Genomic DNA, 18,247 nt, shown 5'->3' with positions numbered 1-18,247 from the left:
TTCTTAAAACCTAGGCTGGCCTAAAACTTGAGCTCCTGATCCTCTGGCTTCTGCCTCCAAGTACTGGGGTTACTAACGGGTACCCCATCCAGCAGCCCCTATGTTTTAACTTACTTTCCCAAGCTGCAAAGTAGTCCTAGAGGGTTTCTTACATTTTTCTGTATACCCTTTTCTATAAAGCCTTTCACCTTCTTAAACAATAAAGTACTGAACTGATAAAGACTCAGCCTAGTGGTCAAAGTAAAGAAAGAAACTGGATCAGCTAACTGGGGTCCTCCAGTCTGGGTAAACACTTTGTCATCGTGTGCTCAGGTTCGGGAAACCCTGAAAAACTTTCCCTGGAAATCAGAAACTAAATTGCAACAAGGGAGAAGCAGCACCTGCTTCCCCAGACTGCTATGCTTTTCTTTAATCCCCGCCACATCTCAGTTTATGTTATTGAGATTTTGTTTTGTTTTATTTTGTTTTGTTCTTGAGACAGGGTCTCACTGGGTGGCCTTGGCTAGCCTGGAACTCACTGTACAGACCAGATGAACCTAAGAAGCAGTGATTCATCTGCCTCTGCCTTCTTGATACTGGGATTAAGATACCATGTCCATCTTAGACTTTTTATTTCTTAACAAAGAGAAAACAAAATAAAGCCAATACCAAACCAAATCAAAACAAACAGAAAAACATATTAAAGAGGCTTCCTGATGTTTCCTAAACCAGTTAACCTTTTTTCCTAAACAGCACATTGTCCAGGAATAACCTAAATGCTTTCTCCCACTTGACTTTTTCCAATCTTCTTTGTTAAACCATTTACTCTTGTCATCAAATACAATGCCCTACAAAGGCAGCAGAATGTGCCGCCAGGATGACAGTCAAGCTCAGCACCTCACACTCCTCACAGATCCCAGCTGCCCCGTCTGAGCTAGCCCCAGACAGTAACACTTCAGCAGTTCCCACAGCATAGTGCCTTCTGAGGAGCAACTCTGATACAATAGAAAAGCCCATGACTGGTTTGGGAAAAATAGAACAAGTCTAAAACTCAAACTCAGTATTAAAACGCTCTTGCTTTTATAATTTGGCAATTTTATTTCTAGATCACACACTTAACAACTGCCCGAACCTGCAAAATATCAGTAAATACCTATAACCTCTACGGAACAGCTCCTGTAACTTTTATTTTCTACAAAGACAGGGAATCAACAAGTATGTAACCTCTTAGCAACATAATCTAAAACACAGGGTTCCAGAGAGCAGGTAAACAAGACTGTGAGGGGCAAACACACTCAACTGGAAACAACTTTAAAGGTTTCATTCATTTCTCCCAAACTTTCAGAAATGTGCCGAAGTCTTGCATTCCAGTTTCTAAGAGACAGCGACTTTGGCTGTAAACCTGCCTCGTTCCTGCCAAGATGTCTATTTCTCTGTTCGTATTACTCACCGACTGCATCTGGATTTACCGGTCTGGAGACATCAGCTTGCCCCATGATTATAATTGTCTTAGATGTAGCCCACGACAGCAAACTATCCCGGACAAAAGCAAACTTCTCTAAAAGACAAATCCACACAGGGACCAGCAATCCTGTGTCACTGCCGACTGCCAGGAAACAGCACGAGAGCTGGAGTTTCTGCTTTCCTGGACCCTGGGCTCCCGGGCCACTTGTGGCTCTCACAAATGTCTTCACGCAGACTTTCTTCACACAGGAATGCCTGTCATTCCAGAGTGCACAGTGTGTAGAGCTCCGGTGCGGAAGGGGAGGAGACAGCCAACCACAATTGGGCTGCCGGGTGGCACAGCCCAAAAGCCCACACCTCCTCTTCCTGACTTTGAGCTTGGTTGGAAGCCACTTAGACACAGAAGATAGGGAGCCTGCCCCAAAGTACAGCAGAGACCCTAGACATTTAATCACAACAAAACATCCCACATCACCAGCGGGGCTCAGAGTACCAGTTTCATGTGGGTTTCATGTGGGCGTACTTTAGATATGAGCTTACTTACAGATCATTCAGTTATTCTTGAATGTCTGTGTTGTATATGGGCTGATTATTTGTTACTTCCCCATGCACCCATATGTAGAACACCTTTCCTCTGTGTGTGTGAGTGTGTGTGTGTGTGTGTGTGTGTGTGTGTGTTGGGGCTGAAGGGATGGTTCAGCAGCTAAGAGCATTTGTTGCTCTTATAGAGAACTGGGTTCCATTCCTAGCACATACACGGCAGTTTACCACCACCACCACCACCTCATATAATTCCAGTTTCAAGGGATCTAACACCCTCCTTTGACCTCTGTAGGTACCAGGTACATGGACCAAATACATACATACAGGCAAAATGTACATAAAATAACCCCTCAAAAATATATATACATATATATCCTAAATTCTTTGGAAGCGCTGAAGTAAAATTGTATGATTATTTAGCACCTTCCCCACTTTTTGAGACAGTTTCATGCAGTGTAGGCTGATCTCAATTTGGACTAAGTAGCCTTGCACTGATCCCCCTGCCTCCATTTCCCAAATGCTGGGATTTAGGGTGGCACTGCAGGCTCGTGCTACTATATGTAGTTATACGATGCTGGGATGGAGCCAGAGCTTTTGTGTAGTCTAGGCACTAGGCCAGCAACTGAGCTACATTCCAAGTTTCTATTTTAAAACATTTTTTAATGACATTTATTTGTGTGTGCGCATATACCTGTAGAGATCAGAAAAGACATTTTTCACCATGTGGATCCTGGAGAAGAAACTCAGGTTCAAAGGCTTGCAAGCACCTTTTTCTGCTGAGCCGTCTCACTGCCCCTAACTCCTATTATCAACTTGTGTGTGTGTGTGTGCACGGTGTAATATGTGCCTGTGTACATGTATGCAGAGGCTCGTATGGAACCAGAGGTTGACTGATATTGGTCTGTCTTCCCCATAGCATCAACAATCTCTGGGCATGATGCTGGCGGCGTCATGCTCACACATCGAGCAGTGCACCATCTCCCGAGGGTCTGATTATCAGTTTTGACATAGGAAATAAACAACACAAAAATCACAATAATAACAAAAATAACTAAAATGCTAAGGGGTAAGTATGAGGAAAAAACCCAGATACACTCGTGCAATATAACACAGTAACAGTCTGGTTGCCAGGCTTGAGCTGACTGTGGTGGTGGCACCTGTCGGTGACTATCTCACCCCTGGTAGAGGCTTTTCTCCTCATCCGTGCATATTCTCCACTGTGTTTTTCATTTGCCTAGAATTTCTTTCTCAAATCCAGGTGGGGAGGATCTGCCCACCCTTTAAGAACAGGCTCAAATATTCCTTCCTTCACCGAAGCCTTTCCTTAGCCACACTGACAAAATTCTAATAAAGATTTATAAACACTGATTATGTGCCTAACACTGTGTTGGCAACAAAAAAAGGTTTTTCCCTAAGTGCTTATAGTAATAGGAACTACAACGGAGTCTAATGAGCACATAGGCAACACGCAAATATACACATGTGTGTGTGTATGCGTGTGTATGCATGTATGGGTGGGTGTGTCTAGAGGAAGCCAGAGAATGTACGATCAAGGTGAGAAAAAGGAACAAGTATCAAGAGACAGTTATTGAAAAGACAAAGAACTGATTGTCTGCCACACTGGTACAAACCAGCACTTGGAGGAAGAGGCAGAAGACTCAAGTTCCAGGCTAACCTGAACTACGTGGTAAAACTCAAAAAACTCAAAAGAAAAAAAACAAAAAGAATGGACAAAACCAACGGTTCTCAACTTCCCTAATTCTGTGACCCTTTAATATAGTTCCTTATGTTGTTGTGACCCCCAACCATAATATTATTTTCATTGCCACATCATAATTATAATTATGCTATTGTTATGAACTATAATGTAAATATCTGTGTTTACAGATGATCTTAAGTGAACCCTGTGAAAGAGTTGTTCAACTCTCCCCACCCCACCCCACTTTCCCGAAAGGGGTCAAGACCCACAGGTTGAGAAGCTCTGAACTAGGCAATGGTCTTGATGTATGCAACACCTTGAACTGCAATAATCTTCACACTTCCCTGATACTCTAGAAGCTCCTCATGGTCAGGACAATGATGTATTTATCCTTAAATTACCAATGCTTGACATAAGTAGCCTGGTGCACAGTGCACATGCAGCAAGTCCTTAACAACCTGAACCTCCCAGCACACGAACATGCCTCAGGTATGCTAGGAAAGCATTGAGCTCCAGCTCAAGCTCCAGCAAGAAACAGAATTAATCTGAAGCTTTGCTTATGGAACCCAGAAACAAAGGAAAATGTACATGCCTGCAACTCAAAGCTTTCAGGATGTTGGTGTAGGAGAAATGAGAAGTTAAAGACAACCAACATTATACAAGACCGTTTCAAATGAAACAAGGCCATCAGGGCAAAGAGCATGAGCAATGGAGACAAGGAAAAAATGTGCAGACCACAGAGGATTCTATCATTCCAAATGATCATGTGAGTTAAGAAACTCACTTTGGTGGGGGAAAAATGTTATGTTCATAATGAATTTGAAATTTTAATCCTAGCCAGGCATGGTGGTGTACAATTAAAATCTCAGCACTTAGGATGCAGAGGCAGGCAAATTTCTGCAAATTTGAGGCCATCCTGATATACATAGTGAGTTCCAGGACAGCCAGAGTTACATAGAGAGATCCAGAGATCCTATTTCAAAAAAAAAAAAAAAATCCTATCTGGGGGTTGGGGATAGAAGAAATATATATATATGGTAAAAGTCCATGTCCCATTATTTCGCACAAGAGAATTGTAGAAAGTAAGTAAAAGAATATAAATGCCAAGCCCTTCATGTGACAGTAGTGAGGATCAATCAGGGATCACTTTATTTTACGATTAAATCAGAAAAAAAAGAAAGAAGGCATACAGTGAATGGAGATAATTACTCATAGAGTTATGAGGATTACATCAAGAGAAACACCTACAGCTCACCGGCCAGCCAGCATAGCTGATATGGGGACCCTTCGGGGTCAGTAGGAGATGATTTCTCAATTAACAAGAATGCAGGTCGGGCTGGAGAGATGGCTCAGAGGTTAAGAGCACTTGCTGCTCTTCCAGAGGTCCTGAGTTCGATTCCCAGCAACCATGTGGTGGCTCACAACCATCTGTACTGAGGTCTGGCGCCCTCCTCTGGCGTGCGGGCATACATCAAGGCATATGTTGTATACATAATAAATAAATCTTAAAAAAAAAAAAAAACAAGAATGCAGGTGCCAGGCTTAGCAGCAAAGCCTTTACCAGCTGAGCCATCTCAGCAGTCCACTTTCTTCTTTTCATTCAGCCCTTTCAGTCACGCTAGCCATGGGAGGATGCTGCCCATATGGAGGGTGAGTCTTCCCTCCTAAGATAAACCTTCTTTGTAATAAACTTATTTATTAATTTAGGATATTGTGGAAATGCATGTCACAGCACCCATGTGGAGGTCAGGGGACAATTTTGTGGAGTTGTTTTTTTTCTACACTTTTATGTGAATTCCAGGGGTCAAACTCGGGTCTCTAGGCTTGCATGGCAAGCCATTTTACCTGTCTTAGATAAACCTTTCTGGAAATACCCTTCTAAGTAAAGCCTGAGGTGGATTTCCATGGTGCTTCACTGCCCGGTCAAGTTCACAGTGAAGATTAGACATTACAGGACTCTTCCTTTAGATTGTAGAGGTCTTGGTGCCTAAGCCAGGGAATAGGGGGTGTGAGTGTTCTTATCTTTATTTAGAAACAGCCTCACTCTGTGGCTTACCTAGCTTCAGACTCAAGGTAGTCAGTCCTCTTGCCTCAGCCTCCCAAATGCTTAAGGATTTACAGCTTAAGTTACCACCCCTGTGGGATCATGATTCTTAAGGCTTCTTCATGAGCAGAAATAGCTTTTAGCTGAAACGACAATCACAAGCTTGTTTCTTGAAGGTTCTGTTTTCAGGATACATTTTATCTAGAATACCTGGAAGCTGTTAGAAAGGTAGTACTGCACTGGCTGCTCTAGCAGAGACAGATAAGGCTAAGTGCGAGTCGTACGACTTTCCTCTGGTCTCACTAGACTGTTTTCCTAAGACACGAGTGCATTTGGCTCTGTTTTAAACCAAATTTAGAAACAAAGGTATATGTGATGCAAAACATAAAAGTTCTATGAAAAGGTTGGGCGGTGGTCCCGCACTCAGGAGGCAGAGGCAGGAGGCCAGCTTGGTCTTCAAAGTGAGTTTCAGGACAGCCAGGGCTGTTATACAAAGAAACCCTGTCTTGAAAAACAAAACAAAAACAAAACCCAAACAAAACGTACTGTCAAAAAAATTAATTATTCACACCCCCCATACTTCCTGTGATTCTAAAAAATTGAAGGCTGAAAACATGAAAGTGCATTTGAATTACTAGCTGAAGTGAGTTTGATAGAAACAACATTTACATAGTCATCATTAGTTATTTTGCAGGAATTCCTACTGACTCACGGTGGCACCAGGTGTTTATTACTCAGACTTTTTATTTAGGAGAGGATAAAGGCTGGATTCTTCTGTACATAAGCCGGAAAGGAATGCCCCTTAACCTGAATCCTTGCTAGAAGTTCCTGAATAACTTTCAGGTGCCATGGCTAGCCTCAAACAGTTACTGCACTCCCACAGATACGTGACTGGGGGCTGATTCTGCCCAGGTCCTGTCTCCTTTACTTGGAGGCAGTTTGTGAGCTGGCTGAGTCGTAAAGAGTTATGAAAGAGAGAGAAGGAGGATGGAGCAGCCGTCGTTAGTCGTCATCTCTGAGTCACCAGCCGTGAATGCTACTAGCTAGGAAGCACTGAGCACATTTCAGACCCTACAGTGGCCTGATTTCCTAGGCCTCACTGATGCCATGGTTCCTTAATAGAGCTTAGCTGGCACGTCTATCTGGCTTTATAAGGTGCTCTTCTTCATTAGAAGACTAAGGTTTTTGATTTTCTTTATTTATTGTAACTATAAAAACAACTACATTCTGCTCGTGAAAAATAATAGAGTAGAAAAAAATTGGTGATCAGTGAAGTTTATTAATAATACAATTCAGACGGCACCAGCGACGGCCGGAACCGGACTCGCACGGCAGCGGCGGCCGGAACCAGACGCGCACGGCGGGCGACGTAGCTGGCGCAGCGGCCGGGACCGGCGGGTACTGACACAGTGGCAGACAACGCAGGCCAGGCGACGGGGACCAGTGCAACACCAAGAGCAGATCGCCCCAGGACAATTAAATCAAAGAGAGCTACAGTATTGAAAACAGCTTGGTATTGGCATAAAAACAGAGAAGTCGACCAATGGAATCGAATAGAAGACCCTGACTTTAACCCACAAACATATGAACACCTGATTTTCGATAAAGGAGCTAAAAGTATACAATGGAAAAAAGAGAGCATCTTCAACAAATTGTGCTGGCAAAACTGGATGTCAATCTGTAGAAGAATGAAAATAGACCCATATCTATCACCATGCACAAAACTCAAGTCCAAGTGGGTGAAAGACCTCAATATCAGTCCAAACACACTGAACCTGATTGAAGAGAAAGTGGGAAGTACTCTACAACACGTGGGCACAGGAGACCACTTCCTACGTATAACCCCAGCAGCACAGACAGTAAGGGCCTCATCGAATAAATGGGACCTCCTGAGACTGAGAAGCTTCTGTAAAGCAAAGGACACTGTTGCTAAGACAGAAAGGCAACCCACTGACTGGGAGAAGATCTTCACCAACCCCACAACTGACAAAGGTCTGATCTCCAAAATATATAAAGAACTCAAGAAACTAGACCGTAAAAGGCTAATCAACCCAATTATAAAATGGGGCACTGAGTTGAACAGAGATCTCTCAACAGAAGAAGTTCAAATGGCCAAAAGACACCTAAGGTCATGCTCAACTTCCTTAGCGATCAGGGAAATGCAAATCAAGACAACTTTAAGATACCATCTTACACCTGTCAGAATGGCAAAAATCAAAAACACCAATGATAGCCTTTGCTGGAGAGGTTGTGGAGAAAGGGGTACACTCATCCATTGCTGGTGGGAATGCAAACTTGTGCAACCACTCTGGAAAGCAGTGTGGAGGTTTCTCAGGAAATTTGGGATCAACCTACCCATGGACCCAGCAATACCACTCTTGGGAATATACCCAAGAGAGGCCTTATCACACAACAAAAGTATATGCTCTACTATGTTTATAGCAGCATTGTTTGTAATAGCCAGAACCTGGAAACAACCTAGATGCCCTTCAATTGAAGAATGGATGAAGAAAGTATGGAATATATACATATTAGAGTACTACTCAGCAGTAAAAAACAAGGACTTCTTGAAGTTTGCAGGCAAATGGATGGAAATAGAAAACACCATCCTGAGTGAGGTAAGCCAGACCCAAAAAGAGGAACATGGGATGTTCTCACTCATATTTGGTTTCTAGCCATAAATAAAGGACATTGAACCTATAATTCGGGTTCTTAGAGAAGCTAAATAAGAAGGAGAACCCAAAGAAAATCATATAGGCATCCTCCTGAATATTAAACTTCATCAGGCGATGAAAGGAGACAGAGACAGAGACCCACATTGGAGCACCGGACTGAAATCTCAAGGTCCAAATCAGGAGCAGAAGGAGAGAGAGCACAAGCAAGGAACTCAGGACCGCGAGGGGTGCACCCATACACTGAGACAATGGGGATGTTCTATCAGGAACTCACCAAGGCCAGCTGGCCTGGGTCTGAAAAAGCCTGGGTCAAAACTGGTCTCGCTGAACATAGCGGACAAGGAGGACTACTGAGACCTCAAGAACAATGGCAACGGGTTTTTGATTCTACTGGACCTATTGGTTTCGTGGGAGCCTAGGCAGTTTCGTGGATGCTCACCTTACTAGACCTGGATGGAGGTGGGTGGTCCTTGGACTTCCCACAGGGCAGAGAACCCTGATTGCTTTTTGGGCTGACGAGGGAGGGGGACTTGGTTGGGGGAGGGGGAGGGAAAGGGGAGGCGGCGATGGGGAAGAGACAGAAATCTTTAATAAATAAATAAATAAATTAAAAAAATAATAATAATACAATTCAAGTCCAGGGCTTCTCAACCCCTGATCTTGACCCCTTTCAGCAGGTGGTGTGAGGTGGGGAGTGTTGAACGACTCTTTCACAGGGCTCACAGCCATCTTTTTACTTACCTTCAACATAGGTCACAGTGACCCTTAGACTCCAAGTACGCAGTCCTGGCAGCACATGCCTATAAACCCAGGCACTTGGGAGGCTGAGGCAGGACCATCAAGTGTTGAAGCCCAGAGGCTCTGACCTTGTACCTATTCTCACAACTCTCCCACATATACCCTCATCTTTAGACCTGTTGACCCTTGGGACTCCTAAGCTATGACACCTGTTCTCCCTGGTCTAACTCACTTGCCATCCGCTGCTCTCTCCATCTTCCTTCCTAAACCTGCCAGCTGCCACTCTTCAATACCCAGGTCACACGCGACTTCCTCAGCTGAGGTCCTCGAAGCCGCTCGTCCCTGAGTCGGCACTGGCCACTGTCTTATGTAATCAGTTATCCTGAATGAACCTCTACCTACAGTAGATGCAGCCTTTGCAGTGATCATCTATTTATTCACCGCTTCCTTGACAGTAGAGAGTGAGGCTGGGGGTGGTGGCTCCTGCCTAAGCCCAGGTGGAGGCGGGAAGACGGCTGTCTGTTCAAGAGCAGCCGAGGCTGTAGTGTGAGACACTGAGCGCACAGGCACGTGGAGGTCAGAGCTGGATGCTCAGTGTCTTCCTTGACCACACCCACCTCATTTTTTGAGACAAAAAAAAAAAGTAGAAATTGTCCTGAGAGGCTTAAAAAATAGCATACATAGTACACAGCACACTAGAGCATGCGAGAACCACTTGGGGGCCAGTAAGATGGCTTGGTTGTAAAGGGCTTGCTTCAGAAGCCTGAGGACCCACATGAAAAGGAGAGAATCAGCGCCAGGCTCCTCTGAGTTAGTTTTGAAATGGGAACAGGCCTAGAAGTTATGAATACATAATAAATCACTGATCAGTTGCTACAAAAAGAAATGAAAAAAGGCATAATTGAGATTATATTGCTATGTGTGGATTAAATGTTATAAACTAGCTTCCACATGAAACATGTTATTATAAATTAGTTTCCCTAAGTATATGTTATTATAAATTAGCTTTCCCAGAGGCTCAAGGCAACTGATCTGTGTGTGTGCATCTGCTTGCAGGTATGTGGAAGCCAGAGGCTGATGCTGTGTGCATTCTGTCATTACTCTCCACCTTGTGTTTTGAGACAGGTCTCTCACCATGACCTGGAGCTCCCCAATGAGGCTAGGCTGGCTGGACAGAGAGCCCCAGGGATCTGTCTGGCCCTATCTCCCCAGGGCCAGGATTACAACCACAAGCCATGACACCTAACATTCTTGCATGGATTCAATTCTTTACCATTGAGCGAACTCCCTAGCTTCAAGACTATTTTTATTTATATAAAAAATTCACTTTAGCCAGGCAGAGGTGACACACTCGGGAGGCAGAGGCAGATGGATCTCTGTGACTTCAGAGGCTAGCCTACTCTACAGAGTGAGTTCCAGGATAGCTAAGTCTATACCAAGAAACTCTGTTCAAATTTTAAAAAAGATCCAAATCTCTTAAGACCTTAAATTTTATCTTTTCTTTCTGAGAATGTATTCTGCATCCAAGTGCATACAGACAAATGTGCAGTGTATCTTTCAAGGCAGGGTCTCTCACTGAAGCTGGAACTCGATGAGTCAGCTGTACTGACTAGCCGGCAAGCCCAGGTGATCAGCTGGTCTCCATCTGGTCAGCACTGGGATTACACAGGCCACTGAACTCAGCTTTTAGATGGTGTGGAAATGTGAACTCATGCCCTTCCGCTTGCAGAGCGAGCACTCTGCCCACTGAGTCATTCCCAGGCCCTGAAACACTACCCTGTTCTTTTCCTGTTTCCTGTCACGGCAGCTAGGGCAGAGTGCCAACTGAAATTTGTTGAAAGAATTAATAAATCCTGTCAGCTAAGCATCAACCGACCATTATCTTTTGATTGAGGTCAGGAAACTAACTAGCCTTCACTGCAACCATATGAAAGCACACACTGTGGGAACATAATGAAATTATAAGCAGCTTGTGGCACATACCTTTGTATGTTCTATCCTAAGTCAAATATCTCCCTACTCCCCGCCCCCGAGACCGGGTTTCTCTGTGGTTTTGGAGCCTGTCCTGGAACTAGCTCTTGTAGACTAGGCTAACCTCAAACTCACAGAGATCTGCCTGCCTCTGCCTCCCGAATGCTGAGATTTAAAGGCGCGTGCCACCACCACCCAGCAAACCACTCATCTTTTTAAGAATGAATCTTCAGGGCTAGAAAGATGATGGCTCAGCAGTTAAGAGCACTGGATGCTCTTCCAGAGGGCTGGAATTAAATTCCCAGCACCCATATGGCAGCTCACAACCATCTGTAACTCCAGTCCTGGGGGATCTGACATTCCCGTCTGGCCTTTGAAAGCACCATCCATGCATGTGGTGTGGACACACACATGCAGACAAAACAGCTATACGCATAAAATGAATCCTTAGCCTCAAAACTAAAACAAACCCTCCAAAACCAAAACAACAAAAAAGCTTTCCTTTTCTTTTGCAATTAATACATTATTTATTAGCACAGTTTTTCATCACTATTCTGTGCACTTGTGTCTAGGTGTGCATGCCTCCATGGGTGCATGTTTGTGCAGACTGGGGTGAAGACCCAAGGACATCATACTCAACACAGGTCTCTCACTGACTTACAGCTCATCAATTAGGCTAAACTGGCTAGCCAGGGAACCCCCAAGGATCATCCTGTCTCTGCCTTCCCAGCCCTGGGAAAACACACACTCATCACTATGTTCCAGGAATGCTTTACCAACTAAACCATCCCCAATCCTACCTTACCTACCATTCATCCATCCATCATCCACCCACCCACCCATCTTGTTTTTTGAGATGGAAAATCAATCTGTAGCCTAGGATGTATGGGAATCCATTATTTATCTCAAACTGACATCTAACTAGTGGTACTCCTCCTGCCTCAGTCTCCAGAATGCTGGGATTACAGGTGTGAGCCACCAGGCCAGGCAGACACTGTTCTTAAAGCTTATGATTTCAGTACTTAGTTTTCAAGTTTTCTTTTTTAGAAATAGGGTTTCAGATTAGCCCAAACCACAGTAGATTCTGTCTCAAAAAATAAAACTAGTAGATTGGGCCTGGAGAGCTGGCTCAGTTGTTAAAAGCCCTGACTGCTCTTCTAGAGGACCCAGATTCAGATCCCAGCACTCATGTGGTGGGTCACAACCATCCATAACTCCAGTTCTAGGGAATCTAACACACTCTTCTGGCCTCTGAGAGCATTGCAAGCATATAGTACACATACTTACATGCAGACAAGCACTTATACACAAGAAACAAAAATAGAGTTTTTAAAAAAGATTAAAAATGTCTTCTAGAGCGCCAGAGTTATAAACTCAATGGCACAATGTTTGCCTAGCCTTGAATTCTTGATCCTTCTGCCTATGCCTCCAGAGGTCAGTATTCTAGGTATTCCTGACCACTTCTGGCTTGTATGGTCACCACATTTAATTTCACAAAGAGAAATTAAATCTCCCTGAAGAAATATATACAAAAAAAAATTCATGTTCACTTCCAAGTAGTGGAATATAACAATAAAAAACTCCCATCCTCTCTATGTTTATGCTCTTATCAGGGAAAAAGATAGCAGACAATATGTACTAGATATTTGTGAAGATGCCATATTAAATTTCTAGATAAACTACAGAATGCCTTTAGTCCTCATCCTGGAACTGGGGGACTGAGGAGGGAGGGAGGGAGGGAGGAAGGAAGAGAGAGAGAGAGAAAGAGAGAGAGAGAGAGAGAGAGAGAGAGAGAGAGAGAGAGAGAGAGACCTTCACTACAAAAAAAGGATCTTAATCTTAAAGGAATTTATCTCCTACGCCTGAAGGATTGCAACTAATTAGAGTTAAGGTTTCCTCCTCCTTTTTAATAGAAGGGAAGGGCTGTGTTGTTGACACCCTTTTAGCTTCCAGTGTTAAGATAACATGATGAAAAATTTCACAGTAACTCTGAAATAAGCCACACTTGCTAGGTGCATGGCTAGTTAATAAGTATCCTTGACCAGACAGAACAAAGGTTCTCAACCTTCCTCATGCTGTAGTGACCCCTCAACCATAAAATTATTTTCATTGTTACTTCACACCTGTAATTTTGCTACTGTTATGAATCATAATGTAAATATTTGATATTCAGGATATCTGATATGGGACACCTGTGAAAAGGTCTTTGACACCCTCACCCCAAAGGAAAAAGGTCAAGACCCACAGGTTGAGAACCACTGAAATAGAGGAAAGAAAACAGCAAACCCCAAATCTTTGCAATGTAGTAGGCTGCTTATAAATTCAGATATAAGAAGAGCCAGGCACAGCAGCATACACATTCAATCCCAGTGCTCAGGTGGCAGAGGCAGGAGGATCTCTGTGCGTTTGAGGCCAGGCTGGTCTACAGGGCAAGTTTTAGGACACCCAGAACTGATGTGGGATTCCCCTCTGTATGCTGTGAATGCCATTGGCTAATAAAGAAGCTGTTTGGGCCTATTACAGGGCAGAATAGAGCTAGGCAGAAAATTTAAACTGAATGTTGGGAAAAAGAAGGTGGATTCAGGGAGACACCATATAGTCGCCACAGGAGACAGACGTGCTAGAACCTTGCCAGCAAATCACAAGCCTCATGGTAAAATATAAAATAATAGAAATGGGTTAATTTACGATGTAAGAGCTAGCTAGAAATATGCTTAAGTTATTGGCCAAATAGTATTGCAAATAATATTGTGTGTGTAATTATTTTGGCTTTGGGAGGCTAGGAAATGAATGAGCAGCTTCTACCAACACATACTGTTTCACAGAGAAACCTTGCTTCCAATAAACAAATAAACAAAATATTTGGGAAAGACAATTATATATAAATTTTAGACCTCTCAAATCTTTGGAAGTGACAATCCAGTAGTTTTTTTGGTGGGCAGGAGGAATCTCCTGTATCCCTGGTTGACCTGAAACTCAGTAGGTAGCTAAGGATGACCCTGGAATCCTTGGCCCTCCCGACTCTTCCTTCCAAGTGTAGGGATTAAAGTTACGTGCCACCACACCCAGCTTCTAGGGTGCTAGGGATCAAACACGGGACCTCCCTCATACATGTTAGGCAAGTACTTTATCAACTGAGCTACATCGCCAGTCCTTACAATTCAGTACATTTTAACAACTAATAAGTTCCATTTTCAATAACTTTTCAGTTCTGATATTCCGTAGGGAGCCTGGGATTAATCCACAGAGAATGGAGAAAGAGGAGTCATTTTAAAAGGACTGGAGTGTGAAGGTCCACAAGCACAGCTGTGTATGTGCACTCTCTCTACTGTCTTCACCCAGCACTCCACTTTCCCTACAGCCAGTTCTGTTCTTTGTAACTGCACACCAATACAAGTTGGCAAGTGACACCTGCAATGTATTATCTCCATGTCCCTATGCAAGCGGATGAAGGCAGAGGACTACAACAAGGAGAATCATCCCTTTTCAGATCATATTGTTTAATGATGGGACATATTCTCAGATATAGGCCAGGGAATTTCTTGGACAAACAAAGATAATAACTAAGAAGGCTACAAATGTCTCTAGGTAATTTGTTTGTTTACTTTTCTTTCAGACAGGATCTCAATATAGTAGCGTGGGTTGGCCTGCAACTCCTATAGTCTAGGCTGGCCTCAGAAGAGTGGTGGGCTTACAGGCATGGGTCACGAAGCCACCTCTAGCTGATATAATCTTATGGGGCCATCTCTGTATATGTGGTCTGTCACTGGCCAAAGCACATTTATGAGATGTATGACCATATCTGTGACAGGGTTTTAACTCTGTATTCCAGGCTGGCCTTGAATTCATGATGGCCTACCTGCCTGTGGCCTCTGGAACGCTGAGACTGCACTAGCAGCCACCGTGCCTATTTTCACTCTGCTCACACAACAACAGTGCAAGAGCAATGGCAAGTTTAACTGATGTCCTTATGAAACTGTAAAAATTATTAGTTTGGGGCTAGGCGGTGGTGGCGCACGCCTTTAATTCAAGCACTTGGGAGGCAGAGGCAGGTGAATCTCTGTGAGTTTGAGGCCAGCCTGGGCTACAAGAGCTAGTTCCAGGACAGGCTCTAAAGCTACAGAGAAACCCTGTCTTGAAAAACAAACAAACAAAATTATTAGTTTGGGGGGAAGAGATGAAAATTATTAAAATCCATTATATAAATTATGAAACCTTCAAATAATGAAAAAGAATTTTTTAGAAGTATTAGTTTTTGGCTCTCAAGGTGGCTCATTCAGCAGATAAAAGTGTGATCCCAGGAACCCATGGTAAAGAGAACCAACTCTTGAAAGTTGTCCTCGGATCTCCACAGGTGTGCTATAACATATAAACCCACACATCACCACACAATAACAATAATAACGGACTATTGCTTTTCATAATTCTCAAGCCTCTAGTTAGTACATGTCTTTTTGTTAATTTTCACCAGAGACCAATAGTAATACTAATGATTTTTGTTGTCTTGTTTGGCTTTGGCTTTTAGTTTTTTGAGACAGGGTCTCACTATATATAGCCTTGGTTGGTCTAGAACTTGATGGGTAGGCTAGGCTTGCTTCCAACTCATAGAGTTGCCTCTGCCTCCTGAGTACTGGGTTTAAAGAGATGTTACACCACACCTGGCCTTAATAGCATAATTTTTAAATAATGAGGCTTCAGAGATGGCTTACAAGTTAAGAATATTTATTGCACTTCTAGAAGACCAGAATTCAAGTCCTAGTATCTACATGGTAGCTCACAACTAACTCTAACTCCAGTTCCAGAAGATCCGGTGCCCTCTTCTGGCCTCCCTAGGCACTGCACACATATTGCACAGACATCATGCAGAAGGAAAGAAGCTTGGAGCTTTAAGTCTTCCCTGCAGGAATTAGAGAGCAAAAGTCAGGAACAAAGATAGCTCAGTGACAGAGTGTTGCCTAGTATGCACAAAGCCCTGGGTATGAGTCTTAGCACAGCAAAACAAACAAAAACAACTGCTAACGCTCACTGCTCTTCATTTCAGAACACTACAAATAATTGATCCTAAAGATGCTTTCATAATTATTAGATGTCTAATTCAACAATTAGGGAATATAGATATGACCAAGAGTTGGAAGCAGCCTTGGTAACACAGCAAAACCCTACTTCTCCGCCCTGCCACCAAAGTTAGCGATCTTGATTATAACAAAGTTCCTGAAAATTGTTTTGTGTGTGTATTGGAGGATATATAGAAGGATCTTCTTGTCAAAAGTCATATATATATGAAGTGCAGGAAAGAGGAAAAGAAATTCAGGGGCAGCTTTGGTTAATGACTGGTCCACATAAAACTCTACCTCAAAAAAGAAAAAACAAGCCAGCCACAGTATTGCATGTCTTTAATCCCAGCACTTGGGAGGCCAAAGCAGGCAGATCTCTGTGAATTCAAGGACAGTGATTTCTAGGACAGTCAGAGCTACAAAGTGAGCCCTTGTTTCAAAAAACAAACAACAACAACTACAACACACACTAGCATCTGGGACTAGGGAAGTGGCTCAGTGGTGAAGGGCTTATGCCTAGCACATGCCAAGCCATGAATTCAATCTCTAGCACTTCAAAAAAGACTCCAAAGGATGTAGCTCAGGTCAGGGAGTGTTTGCCTAGTAAGCACAAGGACTTGGGCTCAATCCCCAGCATTGTATAAAACCAGATGTGGCACACACCTGCAATCCCCTAACTCATTAGAACTCACTTTATAGTGAGTTTAAGGCCAGCCAGCCTCAAGTGCAGGTGTCTGTCTCAAAAACTATTTTAAAAGGGCCACCAAGCCAGACATAATAGTATTCTGGGCCGTCCTGGTCTACACAGTGAGTCCAGGCTATCCAGGGATACACAGAGAGATCCTGTCCCAGAAAGGAGCTGGGGGTTTGGATCTAGATGGTTCAGTGGGTAGACTCCTGATGCCAAGCATGACGACCAGAGTGTGGTCTGCAGACCACACATGGTGGAAGGACAGGCTCTTGAGAGTTGTCCTGTGACCTTTCCACTGCTGTGTTGAACATGCATACATAAAAATAGTTATGATAAATTTTAAAAAATCAAGTTAAACTTGAAATTCATTTACATGTCGTATATACCTGCCAAAGATAATTTTATACATTTTTGTATTTGTTTTAGGATTGTGACCCATTCCATTCTCACTCAGCCAAGTACAATTTTCCAATTACAATAGCATTAAAAATTTTTAGACTTTGTATGATTTACAGATTTTATTTTATGTATATGGGTGTTTTCCGACTTGTAGGCCAGAAGAGGGCACCAGACCCTTTGAACCTAGATTTACAGAGGGTTGTAACTGACTGGGAATCAAACTGAGGTCCTCTGGAGGAGCAGCCAGTGCTCTGAACTTCTGAGCCATCTCTTAGCACCCCCAGTACATATTTTAGATCAGGGACATTTAAACCTAAAACCTAACTATAGAAGAGCTAAGTAAGGAAATCAGTCTGAAAAAAATTAAGTTCAGTAAAATCTTCAACAGCATCATACTCCAGCCCAGTTTGCAGTCATGGCTTCATTTGTCTGCCTGTGACTGCTTTCTTTCCTTGTCTTCTGAATGTTCTTCTAGGTGCTGGAGGACGACTTCCTGACTACACCCCCAGTGCAAGGAGTACAGGCTTGTGTCATCACACCCCACTATTTTATTATATGGACCCGTGTTTAGGAACAGTCACTGTGCTATGAAAATAAACTCAATCTCCCAAATCCTCACAAATAATTACTTGATGACAAAACTAGGTCTATTAACAGGTGCTGACTGCCCTCTGGTGTTCATACTAAAGATCTCCCAATGAACTAGCGATACTTCATAAAAACTCCAAGGAGCTCACACCTAGCCTCATTAAAATTAGAAAAAAAATGCTCATCTTGCAAGATCTTAAACAAAAATCTCCTCAACAGGAGGCAAAAACTGCAACCTGAACTGCCAGATGACGGTTACCAGGTCAGGGAGTCCAGAAAGTTTGGCTCAGTTACATCAATGGCAATTGGGCAAGACAGAAGAAAATAAACTAAATTAACATCTCAAATATACTTCCTAAGCCTGAGGATACAGCTTATGGTAAGGTTACAATTCATATATAT

General features: G+C 43.2%; 1 protein-coding gene across 7 annotated transcripts in view; it reads right to left on the bottom strand.

Moving 5' to 3' along the window:
* The window catches only part of Phactr4 (phosphatase and actin regulator 4), a 79,322-nt gene that overhangs the window by 46,729 nt on the left and 14,346 nt on the right, over window positions 1-18,247 (bottom strand). The window contains exon 1 of one of the 7 annotated variants that reach the window (XM_050153061.1): window positions 1,430-1,685. The exons of the other annotated variants lie outside the window; for them this stretch is intronic. Within the exon in view, the coding sequence (XP_050009018.1) occupies window positions 1,430-1,475 (46 nt within the window). The 5' untranslated portion in view covers window positions 1,476-1,685. Of the gene's footprint in view, window positions 1-1,429; window positions 1,686-18,247 lie in introns of those variants that run through there. 7 annotated transcript variants of the gene reach the window in all.

The sequence above is a fragment of the Alexandromys fortis genome, unplaced genomic scaffold (genome assembly GCF_014885135.2).
Source record: "Alexandromys fortis isolate MF-2015 unplaced genomic scaffold, M_Fortis_MF-2015_v1.1 scaffold_26, whole genome shotgun sequence".
In the NCBI taxonomy this organism is placed as follows: Eukaryota; Metazoa; Chordata; class Mammalia; order Rodentia; family Cricetidae; genus Alexandromys; species Alexandromys fortis.
The sequence above is the reverse complement of the archived record's forward strand: the minus strand, read 5'-3'. Positions and strand labels throughout refer to the sequence as shown.